The sequence below is a fragment of the Tauraco erythrolophus genome, chromosome 2, assembly GCF_009769465.1.
Source record: "Tauraco erythrolophus isolate bTauEry1 chromosome 2, bTauEry1.pri, whole genome shotgun sequence".
NCBI classification, from domain to species: Eukaryota; Metazoa; Chordata; class Aves; order Musophagiformes; family Musophagidae; genus Tauraco; species Tauraco erythrolophus.
Window position 1 is genome coordinate 16553260 of NC_141466.1, and position 20187 is coordinate 16573446.

The 20187-nt window shown below is 39.9% G+C and overlaps 1 protein-coding gene across 1 annotated transcript in view; it reads left to right on the top strand.

Annotated features, from left to right (window-relative positions):
* The window catches only part of FRK (fyn related Src family tyrosine kinase), a 56385-nt gene extending 44214 nt beyond the window's left edge, over positions 1-12171 (top strand). Inside the window, exons 5-8 of the mRNA XM_086632134.1 lie at positions 1471-1629; positions 7600-7781; positions 9970-10135; positions 11957-12171. Of these exons, the coding sequence (XP_086488260.1) occupies positions 1471-1629; positions 7600-7781; positions 9970-10135; positions 11957-12171 (722 nt within the window). The remainder of the gene's footprint in view (positions 1-1470; positions 1630-7599; positions 7782-9969; positions 10136-11956) is intronic.
* The last annotated feature ends 8016 nt before the right edge of the window (positions 12172-20187 follow it).

The following is a 20187-nucleotide window of genomic DNA, read 5'->3' on the forward strand; positions in this document are numbered from 1 at the left end:
CATAAAGTCCGTGTCAGAAGCATTTCTGAGTCATTCCTCTTGCATGGATATACATCATTGTTGTGTTTTGGGAAACAAGTTGAAGCACTTTTCAGGAGGCAGCATTCAGGGCAGGTGTTGAGTGAAGGTGGCCTAGGCTGATTTGCCAGTTCCTTCTGTAGTACAGATTTTCTGGTGGAGTTTTATTGCTGAGCCATTTAGCATTCTACCAGCACTTCACTTCATTGAAACATCCATATTTGGAACAGAGCCAAACTCCCAAATGAACCTTGTTGGTTAACTTATGTTAAAAACCTATAAAATAAAGACTCTTACTCTTGCAGCATTGGGTTCTCAAATGACTCAGTCTACTTACTGAGAAAAGAATTTGTTTTTAAACATGGCATAGAGCAGATTAGACTTGGATAGATATTTTTTTCCCCAAATCTTTACTGCAATCTTTTCTTAATGAAACTATTTTGATTTAGGAGGAAGGAAAGATTTGTGTAGTTGGATAATTTCACATTTGTTTTTAACAAGTTTTGTGAAGTAGATGCTATTTACCATCTTCCTCAAACGTCTAAGAATATCTGATCACTACTGGATCATCCATAGAGAAAGCTTTCCTTCCTTGTTTGTGGATACTTTTTTCTAATCAGTCCCCTATTCAGGACGTATGACCTCTAATCCTAAATTTGCCACTGACTTTAGCTCCCTGCACCATTTCTGTATTGCTTCTTTGACATAGTTTATGCATTGACTCACTATGCACATGAACAGAACCAGAGATATTATGATCTTAACACTCAAAAAGTTGGGATCGTTAGCTGTTAAGATACTCCTGCATCTAAGAGAGTGTAAAATTACTTTTACATCTGTGAATAAATTGGCATTTCTAATAACGTTGTTCCAGATCACTATGAAAATGTTTGTGTATATATATTTGTATATTATGTGAACATTATAAATAGTTATTTGTATTTATGTATATAAAATGCACTCATCCACTCCTTATATGCTAAAGTGATTTCAATGCTTTCAGGTTTTGATTGCTGAAGGAGAAAAAACAGTGCAACAAGTTCTTACTGCAGCACTATTTTTCTGGCAGAAATTTTATATTCATTACCTAGGCACTCTTGCTTCAGTTTCTCGCCGTTTTGTTAACCAGTTGTAACATAATTGTTTGCTTAAATTATATCAGTTAACATTCTAGCTTAATTTTTTATCTGCCTGGGGGAGGTTAATTTTAGCCTTTATATTTCTGGTGGCTGGAACACATATGTTCTCTGTCTCTGCGTAACTGGCATGTTTCACTCATTAACTGTTTATTTCAGCTGCACTGTCTGTTTTCTCTGTGAACTCTGAAAATTTGAGATGCTAATGTTCTTTGAAAGACAGAAAACAATCTCAGTTATTCCCTTAAGACTGCCATGCTGGTAGGAAGGCCTTTAATAACTTCAGCTTATGTTTTGTTATGTGCTATTGTTTCAGGTTCAATGGATCCAAAAGACTTTCTGAGGGAGGCACAAATAATGAAGAACTTAAGACATCCAAAGCTTATACAGCTTTATGCTGTTTGTACTTTGGAGGACCCAATTTATATTATTACCGAGCTGATGAGATATGGAAGTCTTCTAGAATACCTTCAAAGTAAGCAAATGATATAAATGCGTTTCAAGGAGTGCCACAGCTGTCAGTTTAGTAAATACACTAACATAAAAGATGGAAGTAAAATACACTGGTTTAATATAAAAGCTATATGATTTGTCACGTGTGAGGAATAAGAAAAGAGGAAAGAAAGAGATATATGAATTTTTTCACATGACAGAGTATTTGAGAAGTAGGGAAGAACCACATTCACAACTTGATTCTTGCCTTATAATGACCCACAATTTCCACCCAGTTCTATGAGTAGATGGGAACATAGAATCATAGAATCATAGAATGGTTAGGGTTGGAAGGGACCTCAAAGATCATCTAGTTCCAATCCCCCTGCCATGGTCAGGGACACCCTCCACTGTACTAGGTTGCCCAAAGCCTCATCCAACCTGGCCTTGAACACTTCCAGGGATGGGGCAACCACAGCTCCTCTCGGCAACCTGTTCCAGTGTCTCACCATCCTCAGAGTGAAGAATTTCTTCCTTCGATCTAATCTAAATATGCCCTCTTTCAGTTTAAATCCATTGCCCTTTGTCTTTTCACTATATACCCTTGTAAAAAGTCCCTTTCCAGCTTTCCTGTAGGCCCCCTTTAGGTACTGGAAGGCTGCTAGAAGATCACCCCAGAGCCTTCTCTTCTCCAGGCTGAACAGCCCCAACTCTCTCAGCCTGTCTTTATAAGAGTGATGCTCCAGCCCTCGGGTCATCTTCGTGGCCCTCCTTTGGACTCACTCCAGCAGCTCCATGTCTTTCTTATGTTGGAGACTCCAGAGCTGAACACAGTATTCTAGGCGGGGTCTCACAAGAGCAGAGTAGAAGGGCAGAATCACCTCCCTCGACCTGCTGGCCATGCTCCTTTTGATGCAGCCCAGTACACGGTTGGCTTTCTGGGCTGCCAGCGCACATTGCCGGCTCATGTTGAGCTTCTCATCCACCAGCACTCCCAAGTCCTTTTCCTCAGTGCTGCTCTCAGTCCATTCTCTGCCCAGCCTGTACTTGTGCTTGGGATTGCCCCGACCTATGTTCAGGACCTTGCACTTGGCCTTGTTGAACTTCATGAGGTTCTCACGGGCCCACCTCTCCAGCCTCTCAAGGTGCCTTTGGATGGCATCCCTTCCCTCCAGCGTGTCCACAACACCACACAACTTGGTGTCGTCAGCAAACTTGCTGAGGGTGCACTTGATCCCACTGTCCATGTCGCCGACAAAGATGTTAAATATCACTGGCCCCAGTACTGACCCCTGAGGAACACACCAGCAGGATAAAAATATAAGCATACAGAAGGTTAGGTCATCATATGTAACATGAAATAGAGACATTTCCACAAAACGCACTTAGCAGCTTTGAAATCTATTACTAGGCAGAGGTAGCATTTCACTGCGAATTTGTCCCTTGCCTATCACATCAGAGGTTTTATCTCAGCAGCACTTCAAAGCGCTCTTTTGAAGGCAAATAATAATTAAAAATAAAGTTGTACAACCTGGAACAGACTAACATAATGATTACACTTTAAGTTCACCTCTACTATTGAGAAATGTTTGATTCTAGTGTTTGTTATCCATTTTCAGATTAGCAGATGTCTCTGAGATGCTAAATGTCTCTAAAGCTGTAATGATCTCTTGAAGATAAAATGTTTGCTGAGATTGACTTGCTAAATTTCTTCTCTGTCTCTAGCCTGTAAGGCAAAGCCCTGTGAAATACCACAGACAGTATTTACCATGACACATATGTTCTCCCATCTTCTCTGTGGAGTCATTTTTCAAGTGAGGCTCAGTCTGGGAACAATTACAGCTAAAGAAATCTCTGACAGAGGGACAGCCCCACCAGGAACTGTGCAGAGAGGGGCTGCAAGGAGCTTGGGCCTGATCATCTAAAGTTTTGTAGGCATTTAGCTACCAGAGGTAGTGAGGCACAAATTTCCTTTAAAATCTCATCTCTGGTGCCGTTGTGTGCAGATTGCTGCTTATCTGATTGAAAGAGCCTGGCACATCAGGAAATGATTGCTGTGCACGAAGAAAATTATTGCATGGGAGAAATAGCTCTGAGAAAGCCAGGATGAGTCACAGATATCACAGAGGTGAAAATTGGCCTGTTTGTGCACAGAGTACAATGTGTCCAGGACATACCAGCGCTGCAGCCTGTGTGCAGATCAGTTGCCGGCACGTGCACAGTAGCTGCCCTTGCTGTAGGCAGTGCATGTGTGCAGCCTGATCTTTGCCTGAGAGCTCATTCCCGTAGCCCCGCATCAGAGAGGCTGTGGAAGGTCAGTTAGTTTCCAGGCAGCTGTCAAGATAACCATAAAAATAGCTGGTTGAAACCCAGCCCAGCGGTATCTCTCCTTGTCTGATGGCCTATGTGCAGCGGGATAAACAGAGCTAAGAGGTGGAGGCAGAGATCCAGGTGCCTTGATAGGTGCTGGTCAGAGAAAAGTCGTCATCAGTGAGAGTAATAAGGAAACAGATTTGAAGCTTGCACAGCTTTGTGACTGGAAGTGATCTGTACTGGCTGGCAGCCAGTGCACAGCTCCTAATAAGCATTCTTCTTGAGGCTCAATCACTTCAGGAACCAGGAAAACATTTCCAAAAGGCTGCTGTCTCTACTGGAACAGAGGGAAAGTCCAGAGATTATTCTTTGGTTAAATTTCCCCTCCTAGAAATACATGGTATATTTTCCTAGCTTTAAAAATCCATTCTATTTCACGCATAGTGACTATCGCATTCCACAATAGCAACAGCTACTTAATAATGATGGGCATGTGAATTCCCTGTGCACCCTGTGAATGTACTTTGGGATACCTCTTGATGAACACTGCTCTGCAGAGTTATTGAGCTGCCACAGATATGAGAAAGATGCAACTGAAAACTTTTCTTTGTTATTGGATGTGAATGAAATCGTCATAAATGTATGAGTGTTTTTATCAATTCTGATAGACCTAGGGGGGATGCAGTCTTGAAGTTCGGTGAATTATTATGGAGGCAATGCTCTCAGCTGCGGAAAGTGCTGCTTATTTATTTATTTATTGACAGGTGTCTGTCAATGAGGCTATTTTCCTGTCTTTCCTAAATGAGATATCATGATTGATTGCTTACAACAAGGTGCAGACCCTAAGCTTTCTTTAATATTTTCTCTAACAAATTTTTCATATAAGGATGATAGTTTTGTCAAAAACTATTAGTAAAAAAGGACATGGAGACACTATGTTTTCTTTAGGATAAAGTATAAACCATGGGAAGGTTTTATAAATTCACCAGTAGTGCCTGCTTTTGAGTGTGGAAGTTATATTAACTTCCGTTTTTAGTTGTATTTTTTTCTGTTTTAAAATGCTTTAAAACGAACTAAAGCACATGCATACCCATATGAATACAGCTTTAAACTCTTCTAGCCTGCTCTGAACCAGCCAGATGGGAGCTAGCTCTGGCCTGGCAACCTTCGTAGTTGTACTAATGCAGTGCTGTGCTTGAATTCGTGTGCTTTGGCTGACCCAACTGGGGATTTGGGAGGTATAGTCAGAAACCTTTATGAGACAACCATACATGTTTTGCACTTCAGATCCCAAATAGACCTGTACTTTCATCCTTTATCTTTGTGCACAGTTTGCAGCTCCTGAATAGCTGAGACTCCTCCTTACATCTTTCCCTTCTTTAGCTTCAGATCAGCAGCAGCACAGAACCAGCTCACAGAGAGGAACTCTCCAAGAAATACTGCAGCAGCCAGGGCAACAGTAGCCTCTTCCCCTCCTTCAACCCACATGCTAAAGGCAGTTGATCAGCTGGTCTGGGATCCCAAACAGGCCCCAAGGGAAGAAATAGTCTTTCAGCTGCAATTCCACCAGTAGAGCTGGATCTTGTCCTTGTCCATTAACATGATGCACCCGTGTAGGGAATAAAACAGGGATAGTTTAGCAGCTCTAACTCCAGTTCTGCACTGAAGCAGCTCATTAAACACAAGGCTTAAGAGTCATCCTTTTTTGCTGTGACATTACTGTGTTCTGCCTCTTGGAGCAAGCTTGTTTCAGGCCAGCCTGGAGCATCGACAGAGGAATGACAAACCTGTGCTCAAGTCTGCCTACGTCCTTGTCTGCTTTCACCAGGCAGTACAGATGAAGGGGCAGTGTGAAAGGGAATACAGAGAGAGGGATTTTAAACTGAGTCACATAAACTAGTTTCCAAAGCCCAGGTACTTGTGCTAGTTACTTGTACGTATTTAGTTATCTTATGACTAAATACAGCATAAGCATCATTTGCAGATTTATATCTTTGTCCAGCAAGCTGAATAATAAATGTTGATGTCTGCCAGTTATCAAAACTGCAAAACTTCAGAGTGTTATATTATTCTCTGGCCTGATGATGGATTTTCTTGATGGTTAAGCCATAGATTTTCACATAGCCTGACTTTTCTCCCTCTCTCTTTTAAAGGTCAAGGCAGCTATTAAATGTATGTGAGGGAGAGGAAAAGACTTTCTGAGTCAACAATAGAACTAAATAATCTCACTGCTGGATTATGGTGACAATAAGTTTAACCGCAAAAGGGAAGTAGGACAATATGCAAAAAGGGCGAATTTAATAATTTAAAATTCATTTATTTTACCTATTCATCTCAGAATATCCAGATAAACAGGAAATTCAAGGCCTAGAGATTGCAGAATAGATTGGTAAACAATGGAATTTCACACTCTTCATAATGGGTATTTACAAGGAGAGGTCAGATAAAACACCAGAACTGGAGCAGGCTATGCAAAACAATGCTAAGACACTAACATTATGAATCAATTCAAAATAAGCAACAGAAAACTGCCAGTTACAAATGTTTTATTTCTTTGACGCAGAGGCAGAAAGGAAAAGTCATCATCCTCAGTGAGAAAGGAAAAATGCCCATAACTGTAGCAAAAAATACTCAGCTTTTTGATATTGTTAAGGTTCTGAAACAGAAAGGTGAAACTGCTTTGAGTATTAGAGGCTACAGAGGTAGGCACTCATGCTTCAGTGCTGCAGCGTTTGAGTTTGGGTGACTGATGCTTGAATATAACACTGGTTTGGCTTACTTAGACTAACTTGGGATATAAATTCTTTATCATGAGGAGATCAGTTGTCCCCAAAATGCCACAAAGACCCTGAATTTGAATTCTAATGTGTTATACCACAATGGCTTTTTTTTTTGGAGGTACCTCTCTTACTATTTTTGACTGCAATTTTTCACTGCCTAAGGCTCTTTCCTTCGTTTAAGGAGGCAAGTTACTCTGCTCAAAGTTCTTCTATTACTTTGTTTGAACAGCCGTTCTTTGATTGCCAGATGTCTGTTGCTGGGACTTGCTGATCTTACAGTGGTGGAAATGGTATGCATATTACTTCAGAAAGTTCTACAAGAGAAGCAGGCAGCTTGAAAGCAGCTCAAGGAGTTCTACTATTGAGCAGTAGCAACAGACATAACAGCGTGAAGCAGTCAAGTGGACTGGAAAGTGAAAATGAGAGTTACACTTGACAGCAGATGGTATACTTCCTAGTAAGAATCATTGGAGGACAGGGAACAAGGAGAGCTTTGTGCTTTTCCATCTTTGGTTGGCTTTGACTACACCCAGTGAGTACTGACATTAGCTTTTACTCACAGTTTGAAATGAGTTATGCACTTGTCAGAAAGGCAAACATCTCCATTACTAATGGTAGATAAATGCCTTTTTCTTTGGACTGTGTCAGCAGCTCCTTCCAGGCCTAGATCAACTGCTGCACTTAGTATCTACTCTTTTAGAGAAGATGGGACAGGCATTGTTGCTCAGTTATCGTAAAATTAGCTGCATGTCTTTACTTAGTGTCGTTCACTAACCTCTGTCATTTGATTGGACTGTTACTTTATTGTGTTGGATGGTTTTATCGATTTGCGTTGGCTATTTGAACCACTCAGCTGTTATGTTATTTATATCTGAATAGCATAAATATTATGTTATCCTTGTCATCTTCTTTTTAAACAGAAGATGCAGGCTCCCAGATCTTCCTGCCACATCAAGTAGATATGGCTGCTCAGGTGGCTTCCGGGATGGCTTACCTTGAATCCCAGAACTATATCCATCGGGACCTGGCAGCCAGGAATGTTCTTGTTGGTGAACACAGTGTTTACAAAGTAGCAGACTTTGGACTTGCAAGAGTTTTTAAGGTAGGTTGTGAGAAGGTGAATTGGCTCTACTTTAACTCTGGGGAACAAGGTGGAAGAGGTAAACTAAAGGATGAACTGTAGCCTCTGAATTGCTACATTCAGGCAAAAGGCATGCCCAGGGAGAAAAGAACCCCTAATGTTTCACTTATATCCTCTACCTGTATTATCCCATGCAAGGTTAGAAGCTGGCCTATGCCTTTGTGTCAGTCTGAAGAAGGCATCCCAATGTCTGTGTCCCACTTGGCCACCAAGGAAGAAGCCTGGCAAGCAATACCCTTTGCTGCACAATCTTTATCCACAACACTAATGTCTGCCATGTGGAGAGAGATCAAAGGAATGATGGCAAAATTATATTCCTGAGCCTCTAAGGGAAAGCATATAAAAATGTATTGACAGCTATTCTCTCCATGTTCACTTGCCCACTGCCTCTGTGATGCTTGTGAGTGCAGGTAGTAATCATAAAAGGACCTTATTTCTCTCCACGACTAACAGCGGAGTTCATAAAGTGAGCTCTCAGAGCTTTAAATCTGATGCAGTTTCGAGTTCTTTGCCATTGCACTGATTTTTTTTCTCCAGCCCTTGAGGATGTGGAATGCCAAGTAACGCTGACCAAGATCACCCTAGGAAAGAGTTGTGGTTTAGAAATGAGATTTCCTACCTCTGAAAATGACTTGATCAGAGTTCAAATGACTTGATTTGCCATATTATATGGATTTCAAGATGTAATCCATAATTTCTGAAGTTTTATTATTGTTTTTATTGATTCATGTTCTTGCACTGAGAAGGAAAAACAGAGAAAAAAGATTTCTGTTGCTCATTTTTTTTTTTTTTTTTCCATTCAAGCAGCAGAAGTTGAAGCTCATAACAGAGTTGGTTTTATTACATACTGAAGTATAGAATAATGGCTTGACAATGGCATCAAGGGACTTTGAAAGTGTTTTTTGCTTAATTTTTATTCTTCTAGTTATGCATAAGTTTAGAGTGCACATTTTTTAACATGAAAAATACATATTTTTAAATGAACAATACTTACAATGGATATTTCTCCTCTGTCCTCTCTAGGGAGGGTAATAACTTACAGCTGTTGACATTTCTTGTTAAAACTGAACTTTACTAAAATACTCTATCATAGAGTCATCTTGGCAGACTTTCTTAGGAATATTCTGTCTTTTAAGCCAAAGCACTAGCATGGGTGCATGCAAAGATCCCAACGGAGTAGGTGTGAGAAATTAAATCTGTATTTCTGTGTGCATTAATTAGCCTAATGAAAAAATTTCTTGTTTCTGTAGATGAGTATTATGGTCAAGATGCCAACTGTATCAGTATGTAGATACAAAACACTAGCAATCCATCTTTTCAAAACTACAGAGCATTACAGCTGGGAAACATACATTCTGTATTAAAAAGAATCAAACAAACAAAATCTTGTACACATTTGCCTGGATTTACTTGTGAAAAACCTGATCAAGTCTTGCATGTGACCGATGCATGCTAAATTATGTTTAAGAATTAAAGAGAGAATAAATGCTCACAAAGTTTAGATGTCTGTGTTATAAAACTTTAAGGACATGATTCTATAAATTTGCAAGTAAACAATTTTCCCTTTTCTACGTGCCTTTCACCTTCACTTTACATGCATTAATTGCTAGTAAGCTAATACGTCAAGTTGAAGCACTTGGAGTTTGTTCTTTGGTCCCTAAAACCTGCTTAAGTGATTGTTATTAAAGTCAATGGCCCTTCAACACCGCAATAAATCACAGAAGAAAGCTTCCGAAATTCATTAGCTCTTGCTCTTGCCTTCTCTGTTTACTGAAGACCAGACGTGAAGCCATTTGGTCTCCAGTGTCAGCAGGATGCTTACACTGCCACTCTTGACAGACTTTTGAAATCTTGCATGCCAGGTCCAGAATTCACAATAGTAGCTCATAATTAATCACAAGCCACTCCAACACTGCATGTTCTCTTGAAATGATAAATGCTTTAGAACAGCCTCCGATGAAGGGTAGCATTTCTCAACTGTGAAGCCCAATTCAACAATAGACTTCAGTAAGTGCGTGTTTTAACACCATGAAAGGCAAGTGCTCAGCTAAAAGAGGATAAGATTAAGCACATGCTTAACTTAGTCAGGTGCTTAAGTGCTCTGCTGAGCGGATCTGAAATCAGGCTTGCTTCGTTTTACCCATGACAGGTAGAAAATGAAAACGTATATGAAGCTCGGCCTGAAACCAAGCTCCCAGTGAAATGGACAGCTCCGGAGGCAATCCGCTACAACAAATTCAGCGTTAAGTCAGACGTCTGGTCATTTGGAATACTTCTGTTCGAAATAATCACCTACGGGAAGATGCCTTATGCTGGTAAGTGCTTTTACCTAAAGAATGATATCTAACGTTTTCCTGCTTTGAGAATTACTCAAAAAAAAAAAGTTGAATGCCTGTACTACAGGCATGTGAAAGGGTTAAAACCGTAAATACAGCAAGAAGGCTATTCAGATGAGGTTCGTTTAGTGGGTCAGACCTCCTGGCTGTCCCAGACTCCCTGGAAACTTTCCAAAGGCTATGATTGGCAGCCATGCAAGCTTCCTCTTGCTGGAGTCAAACTGCATTGCACAGGTGCCTAAGCCAACCGGCTATTTCTCTCCAGTATCAGATCAAAGACGCCAATTCATGGAATGTGGAAAAAGGGAAGAATTTTTCTATTCCCCATTCCATTCTTGCTGCTTTTTCAAATTTATTTTTTTTTAGGATATCTCATGGAAGAATAGATTATTATGTGTAAAGTTCTGCACAGACACTTCAGGAAGAAGGTGTCTGAAAAATGAATGAGGGTATTATTATGCCTTTACCTCATATTTGACTATTGGAATGGAGAGCCTTCAGAAAGGGAAGAATCACAAGAATTAGGAATAAAATGTCACCAACCTCAGAAGTAGATTTAATGGTATGAGAGCAGTTATTATTCCTAGCACTGTGAGAAAAGCTCAAGGAACCATGGCTCCAATAACACAAGATATCAGTGAAATGATTGACTGTGATTCATTTTGTGCTGGTGAGGAGAACACAAGGGAAGAACTAAACCAAAAAAAAAGTTATGCTGCATCTGTACAGGCCTGAGGGTTGGTACATTCGCCATAAACTACATTTTACAGGGTCCCAAACTGGTATTTCCTGTAAAAGGAGAAATTGATTTTGCTCTTTGATTCTCACCTTCACCTCCTGTGAAACTATTCTGAAAAGAGAAGAAAAAAAAACAAAGCCAAAAATCCTCAACTCTTTCTTGTATAAACCATAGATGTGTGCATATGAAGACATGGATGTAAATAAACTATTCAAGTATAAATGATATATAACACTATGATTCTCAGTATTGTCTGCATATATGTTCAGCATTATCCCTTGGCAAAGGCATAGTTCAGCTGTAACTTTACAGTAGAAAATGCCCTTTTGCCATGGCTATTTGCTTACTTGTTATTACTTTCAGGAAGTTGCCCTCAGTAATTGATTGGGAGAAGAGGTTATGTTAATCCATGGTGGCAGTGGGTAAAGTATAGAGGAAATGCCATTCAGAGATCCAGGGAAAAGAAGCAAAGATTATACAATTCAAGATTTAAAGAGTAGAAAATTGAAAGGAAATGGGACAATAGTTTTAATATATAAAGATATAGCAAAGGCAGGGGAGTGGTTTCTTCTCTGTGATCCGTGGTGACAGAGCAGGCAAGACGCCATCACATAGCTACACCAGAGGAAAATTAGAACTGACGCTACAGAAAACTTCCTAAATGTAAGGAAAATTCAGCAGCAGGACAGATTTTCTTAGGAGATTTTGGAGTCACTGAGACTAGAGCAATTTAGGAGCAATTTAAGTAAAACATGTCAGAAAAGTTTCGGCAAACTCAAGTGGCAGAGGAAAAGCCTCACACCTGGATGAATCTACTTGCTATGCCTCTTAGGTGTTGCAGTCAGGGTGAGGAGACTAGGAAGTGTTGGAGGTGTTTTTTAACTGCTGTTTTGGGATCTTCCAGTGATTTCTATAGCCTGTTGCTGAGGCCAGTTCTGCCTTTAGCGTGCATTTGTGTCTCACACGAGAGCATCCCGTTGCCTTGTCTTGGTAAGAGATGGGGACCTGTGGTGTCTTTAAGTAGACCACGAGTAGTCTGACAAACCTTTTTTGGCTTACAGGTATGCCAGGACACCAGGTGATCCAGATGCTGGACAAGGGGTATAGACTTCCTCAGCCAGACACCTGCCCAGCTCCACTCTACGAGCTGATGCTGCAGTGCTGGAGCGCAGAAGCAGACAGGAGGCCCACCTTCGAGGCCATCTGTGGGCAGCTGGAGTGCTACTTTGAGACCGACTCCTCTTCCTACGCCCACGTCCAGTCCATGGTGAAATGAAACCCCAGGTAGGGGCTGAGGGACAGATGCTAGTGACCACGATGAAGGGGTGTGTGTGAAATCAGTCTAACCTCAGGCGTGGAGGTTATTAGGGAGTGCTGAAGAATTGTGGTACGTTTTCGTCTCCACGCTGATACTCAAAGACACTTCAAATTTTTGCTGCTGGCAAGTATTTTGCAAGACTAAGCATCAGGAAGCTGGAAGGGTGGGGGCTTCTGAAAAATAAAATGTCTTCTATTTATTTTTTAAATAACAGATTTCAAGAATGAACAAATGAAATTGAAATGAGTGTTATTCAATAACCACTGTAGCGTTTTGTCATTTCTTTATCGGAATAATTATTTGCTGTTCCTTAGATTTTTGATTCCTAGCCGGTTGCTTTTATGAAGGAATGTGATGGCTCTGCACAGCAGGATCTGTGCTTCCAGAGTCTTCTCATTGTAAAAAAAAAAAAAAAGAGTAATCTCGTGACTGTGATGATGGCAGAATCCAGATTAATTGCCTTGCTTAGAATTTACGTACTTGTGCTTTTGTTATATTGGAAAATTAAACCAATGTTCATGGGAGAAAAGGAATTATTTTGTTTTGTGGATGCAAAGAGTGATCTTTTTTAGCTTGTCTACTGTTCCTCTTTTACAAAAATAAACACAATTATTATTAGATTCTTGAAGCTGTTTGTTCTTAATGCTGTTAAATAGTGCCATGGAACCGACGAGTTATTGTCCATTGAAGTATAAGGATTTGTTTTGTAGTTCTTAATTTCAGAAATATTGGAGGAAAAGATATTTAACATGAACTCAAGACTGCCTTAGCCTTTTAGAGTGACACTCTTTCCTATCTTCCTGCACAGACCCTCTCCAACAGGACAAGGCCCAGGGAAGGTCTAGGTATTTTGCAGAAGAACTAGCAATCCATGCTTCCACCTTCTCCAGATGTAACTTTAATATAGGAGATTTAAATAATAGATGATCCATTTTATTTTGTTCCATGGGGAAATAGAGTCCAAGTGCTTCTCCTAGCAGTCTTTGTAGTTGCAGATTTTAAATTTTTTTCCAGTTTTTCTAATTAACTACAATATAGGTTTTGCTAAAATCTAATATCACTGTGACGGTTTTATGTTCTCAGTTGTGAGCCTTGGAGAACCAAGTTCCAATTATTTACTTATGATTCATCAGTTAATTATTTAACAACATAATCGAGGAATTAAGAGCTGTACTGTGTTAACACAGTGTGAGCTCAGTATGTGTGCTACCATTTTCCTCTAAAATCAAAAAAGAGTATAAATAAATTAAAAGATTCATTACTTTAAAGGCTAGGCAGCTTTTATTACATCTTTTTCATTTTCTTTTCGTCTCTTTATACTTCAGATCCATTCATCTCAATGCCTTGCTTCTAATTTTTAATTTCCTATTCCCTTCCTCTACTTTTGGAAGGCAGCGCACCTTTTTTCTTTTTTCTTTCATACACATCTCTTCTGTACTCGGTACTCAAATCTCCTTTCCTTATTTATTGTTTTTCTCCTCTTTCTATATTAGTACGCTTGAAGTCTTTCTAGCATGCTATCTCTGTTCACCTTCATTTTTTGTGCAGTGGTTCTTGCTACTAACCCTCTTTATACTAATTACATTTGTAAAGCACAACACAGTGATAATTAATTAGCTGTCATAGCATCCATGCGATTTTGGAAAATAATCATCCACTCTGAAAGAAGAAGAGGTTAAACAGCTTTGCCCAATCCATCCTGATAAGAATTGGCATGGAAGGAACTGGGAGACTCCCAGGCAAAGTCTCCTGCTGTCCTCGATCCATGTTTGTTTTGAGACTCATGCTAGCTACTGGCTCATGGCCCCAACAAGTTGTTATTTGTGATTATCAAACCTCCATCAATCCATCCACCTCTCATTTGGCTAGGAGCTGTGTTAACATTGTTACAGTATGAGGTTAGCAAATCCCACAGAGTAGGTTTATGTAATAAGAACAGGAATACTGTTATTTGGAAAGATCCCTGCATCAAACTTGCAATTTTGATGTTCAAGCACTATTTCTGACATGATTTTTCAGACCTAAAAATGTTAAGAATATTGCAAATAAAAGTTGAGTTTGCCCAACTCAAAAAAACTGTTGATAAAAGAAATATAATCTCGAAAAGTACAAATACATGCAGTTCCCAGGAGATGAGTTACCAGGAAAAAAAATGAATTGACAGCTGGGAAATAGCAAAGCTTTCAGAATTCCAGATTATACCAACTGATCCATGCTGCTCTGTGCTGGCCTCTGCACTCGGTTGGAAATCAGCAGGATCATAGAATGATAGAATGATTTGGGTTGGAAGGGACCTCAAAGATCATCAGTTCCAACCCCCCTGCCATGGGCAGGGAAACCTTCCACTATGCCGGGTTGCTCAAAGCCTCATCCAACCTGGCCCTGAACACTTCCAGGGATGGGGCATCCACAACTTTTCTGGGCAACCTGTTCCTGTGCCTCACCACCCTCAGAGTGAAGAATTTCTTCCTTAGATCTAATCTAAATCTACCCTCTTTTCGTTTAAATCCATTGCCCCTTGTCTTATCACCATATACCCTTGTAAATAGCCCCTCTCCAGATTTTCTGTAGGCCCCCTTTAAGTAGTGGAAGACTGCTATGCTTAAGGGATCTTGTAAAACTCCGCTGAAGTGACACCAGTAATTGTGAAGGAAGCACACCTGTACAATAAATATCTTCCTAAACCATCATATAAGGAACAGAAATTCTGTTTGTCCAGCTAAGTTGAATACTTTGTCTTCTTAATTTCTTCTATAGTCAAAGGAGAGAGAGAGAGGCTCCTTGAGTTGATGAATCAGTGCACCAAAACTGCATTTCTCCTCCAAAGCACCCCTGACTGGCTTCTTTCTGTTGGCTGCTGTAAAGATACCCAGGAGGCATGAGACTCTTTGCTGAGGGGTGTGTGTAATGACTCATATGCTGTAAACTGAAATTAGCTGTTTCAAGCTCCCTCTACTGAGCATGGCCTCGTGAGCCACCTTTAGCTGAAATGAGCAGAAGCTGCAAATGAGCTGGACCCTGCTGAGCTGTGCGAGGAGCGGGTATCAGCATGTGATGTCCTCCAGGTTATACAGCCTGGCATGCTGGGCTGCTGCCGTTTTACCTCTTGTGCTTTCTGTTTGCATGCTTGCACAGCTGCAGCTGGTTAATGGAGTTCGGATCTGCCAGCTGCCTCTAGCATGTGCTGGCCCAGGGTGGGAGACAAACACCAGCAGTGGCTGAAGCAGGAGGTAGGTTCACTTTGGTGTGTCTCATTATAGGCAGTGCATCAAAGAAATTATTTTGTATTGATCTTTGAGGCAGCCTGCGCATGTTTGCTCTCCCCAGAGCTACGTACTGTAGGGGAAGAGGTGCAGTCAGTCTTTGTCTTCCAAGCCTGAACACCATTTCCACCCCATCGGTATGTGTGCTGTGACCAGTGCACTCTCTTTCCTTAGCAGAAGTGGGAAGTAAGGGAAGGCAGGCACGCTACTGGGCCAGGATGTTCATTTTTCTCTTGCACTGGGTTGCTCTGCGAAAGTCTGATGCCTGGTAGAGCCCCTTTGCCACTGTCATCAGTCCAGCTGAGGACAAGCTTGGAAACCACAGATCCTGTTATGAGATCCAGTGGTTCCTCTTCCTGGCTTAAACACACGCACTTGAAGTTGCTCCCTTATTTTGCCTGTCTGTAAACTGCTGTTATACCAGTGAAACGCTGCCGCTCTAACATGAGCTCTCTTTTTGAATCTCTTTTTCCTGGGGCTGGCAAGGGAACAGAGGAGAGAAAAATCAGCAATGCAATGGCATCAGCAAAGCTCTGGAAATAAAAAGTGATGTGGAAAATTAATCATTTGTTTTCAGCTCTTTCTCTCCAAATTTTAGCAGTCAAATGGATCCATTACTGAGAAAGACTGGAGGAAGAAGGCAGCAAAGGGCAATAAACCTTCACAGAGTTCAGTTTGCTTACAGGCAATGCAACAGGCAAAGCTATACCTTTCCAAGTCCAATTCCATTTTATAATAATTGTAGTTATATGACAGATAACAATTACAGTCAGAAGTCTTTGCTGTGACTTGGTTTAAATTAAACATCAAGATTATCATTTCCAGTTACAGTGCACAGCGAGATAGGTTTAACTTATCTCATTCTATTCTTGAGGCCTTTTATGCTCAAGGTTCTGCTAGAGCTATCTATTGCACTTGTTTTTACCTGATGGATCATGGAGGGAAATAATAGATTTGGTTATGAGAAGTAGTAATAGATTTTTTTGAACTGACATAAATTTCTATGTTTAGATAGAATAAAAGGATCAGGAAGAGATAAGTTGAATTTTCTACAATAAACTGGTCCTTGTGAAATTCACTTCACATAAATTCTACTGAGACATATTTTATGTAATGTTTTATTTATGTAATTCTTTGAGAATTAACTCATTTTATGTGGTCTTACAAAAGATAACTTAAAAATGTCCAACCAGAAAGAAAGAACCTCTATTTTTCTTACACTCTCCATTCTTCAGGAAGTTATGAAGCAATGCAATTGAACTGGAAGTATTAGTGAGTCCCTAGTGTTTATTTTTGATTCCTCTTAGAGAACTTTGCTCACATAATCTGCATTCAAGAAGATATGCAGTGATACTAAACATGTGATAGGGCAACAAGGAACCTTCTGTCACTCGTGCTGTGTTTTTTTGTCCATTGTATCTCGTACTTGTAGCAATTTTTTGTGTGTAGATTTGTAAACTTCTAGCATTCAAGGAACTGAACTGGTAGAGCACATTATTTGATTGTGGTTCAGACTCAACAAACTATCAGTGCATAGAAATGAAACACATGACTCTTTCAAGTGATTGCTCCTCTATGCTTTCCTACGTGCTTCTGTTTCATTCCTTTAAAAGGTGCTGTGGTATCATGTCCACTCAGTGCTCCTGCAGTCATTGTGACTCACTGGTCAGCTGCTTTTATTGTATGGACTTTGGAGCAGACAAGATTGCTGCACATAAGAGTTGTGCCACTATGTTCAAAGAGATAGAGATATGTGGCATATTTTTATGGAAAACTGTGGCTTCCATTCTGTTCCAGCGATATCCAGGCCAGATGTGTTCTCCAGTGTGTTACAGACCCTCACCTCAGTCACCTGGTGCAAAAGTTTGCCCAGAAGAGCTCTGCATACGCTCGAAAGAAGTACTGAACTGGAGTCTATGAAAAAGACATTCTATCCACGCTTTGTGTTAGCAGGTCCATGTAATTTAGTTTTTCAGTCACAGGCTTCTCAGGAGTGACTAATACAAAAGAAAAAAAATCAATATGAGAAATGACGTGTATAAGCAAGCTGGGAAAGTCACTGAAAAGTACTTTGGCATTTTAATCTTCACAGCTACATTGTGCTGAAGAATTCAGTCCTTCCTTATTTTGGTATAGAGAAAATTAAAAGCATTTGAAGCATTCAGTATCCTAGAAATGAATTTTAGATCTAAATATTGCTAGAATTGAAAAATATGATAGAAATTGTACCTTGGTTCCCACCACAATTTTCAACAAAATAAATTCTGCTAAAATTAGGCAGATATGTGAGAAGACAGGTATGCAATAACCTCTTTACTTCTTTCCCATCCCCCCAGTTCTTTATCAATACCATTACAGGAGGATTAGAACTCCCACAGAGTAAAAAGGTTTTTTAGTTATGCTGAGAGGTAAGAGTTTTTTCTGTTCTTTTGCTGAAGCAAAACCAAAAAAATTCAGCCTTGAAGATTATTCCCTAAACTACTCTCCTCCCCCCCCAAAAAAAAAAGAAGAAATGTAGGAAATGTTTATCATACTTTTACAATTGTTCATATCTTTAGAAAAGAAAATGGTAAAACATTTCAGAGCAAACAGACAGTTGCTGCTGAATTTTTAAAAAACACTCTTTAGACAAGCTGTTTGTGCTACTCACACTAATAAAGAAAATAAAAGCATATTGCACTGCATTCTTTTCTCTAATTACTTTGATATAAATATCTGAGTATACTGATTGGACTTCTGTGCTTTGATATACTAGAGAATTCAAATATATACAGCAATATCGCAACAGATTTATTTTTATGTCCTGTTTCTCTCTGTAGCTGGATAGTTTTATGTTTCTACTTAGAAGAATGTCTAAACATGCTAAAGTTTTTATTGTTGGTCATATATGACTTTCAGCATTGTTTTTTCTCACTATTTTTTTTCTGTTCTTGATATTTAAAAAATATTACTCAGAGGTTTTTGTGCTATGATTAGTTTATTTACATTTGTTAACAGCGAAACCTGTTTGTATTCCAAAGTGCTCCATTACTGTGGTAAGTTTTTGAAGTGACCAAAAACAGAACACAATACCTTCAGTGGTTTTTTTTTCCTATGAAGCAGATTCTTGTAAACAAATACTTGTCTGCTCTGTGCCATCACCAGCATCTCAGTTCCACATCTCTCTCAGAAGCCAGAAGAACGAAAATTGAACTTGCATGTTTTTCTAGAACTCCTTAGCTCTGGGTTACTTTGCACCAAAATCAAGAGTTTCAAAAATGTGTATTTCACTATTCCTTTTACCTCATTTTCTAAATGTAGTCACCAGTTCTCCAAAGTCAACAATGTCGTGTGAAGCCACACTCTTATCACAACGCTTTGATAGTAACTGTCTCTCTTCTTCCAATTGTTCCACCATCAGTGTTGCCTGTCTTCTTAGCGAGCTGGCTCACATCCATGCTCTCGTCCCTGCCAGATACCAGATCAGTTAGGGAAAGAGAGACGTGTAGTAACAAGTTAGAAGCCCAGAGATCTTCTCTGATTTATTTAACTGTCACTCTGTCACACACACATACATTGAATTAAGATAATAAGATAGACTTCTGTTGCAGTTGACAGACTGCCTTTGGAGCTAATGATAAATGACTCAATACAAATCTTTGGGACCTCTCTACTATGAATGAATAATATTACTATAGTCAGATTAATAAGGTACTGGAATTTGGAAGAAATGAGGTATGAGAGCTGCTACATCACAAACTTCACAATAGCCTTCTCTGGAGGCCTATTTCTGAAGGAAGGAGTAGTGGGAAGAGGAATTCATTGAGGGCAGGACACGAGACAGTGATAGTTCCCTAAATTCCTGACATCGGGATCTTAATATTGATCTGGCATTTTCCTGCGAGACTAGAAATACAAAATGGACTAGAATTTTAGTGGAGGAAAAATCAGTGATACAAGGCATAACTATAGCCTAAGGTGTTAGCAATGTATAAATCTGCAACTGTGGCTGGGTCAGAGGGCAGGCTGGTATGCTTTTTCTACCTGTGCTTTGACTACATGAGGGACTGACTCCTGGGCAACCAGCCTCAAAAAGCAGACACATATTGAAGACCAAAACTGAGAGGAAATTTCATCACTATCAGTTGCCTTTAAGAAAACCTCTGCCTCTGCTTACAATCCTGTAAACCAGCTCCAGGCTGTCCAGCTGAGGTAGCTGCTGTTGTTTGGCCATGGCCATTTGAAAACAGCTGTTCCTAATTGGGTTCATTCTGACTTTTGATGTGGATGAGACCTCTGATTTCTGAAATACCACTGGTGTACGTTGGAGCTCACCCACAACCAAGACAACATTCTTGCTTTGGAAATTCTGCAGGGAAAGGCTTTGTTTCAGCAAGTGTTTCTACCTTGCTCAGCTCCTTTCCCATGATGTTTGAGAGGTTTTAAAAGACTACAGGTTGCAGTAGCAGAAGGCCCATTCCTAGTGCCATAGACTTTCTATATTAGCAGAAGTAGATGAAGGACTTGGCAAGCTGACGCAATTTTTCAGGAGAGTATAACTAAAAGAGATGAGGAAGGAAGCGGAGAATGCAGGGCAATAGATCAATTGTTTTTTGGGTCAGTTATCCATTTACATTTTTAGATATGTATGGTTGTTTCATTTTACCCTTTCCACTTTCAAGTTGGACTCACAGGAAAATCTAGTCCTAACTAAAGCCATTACTAATATCTA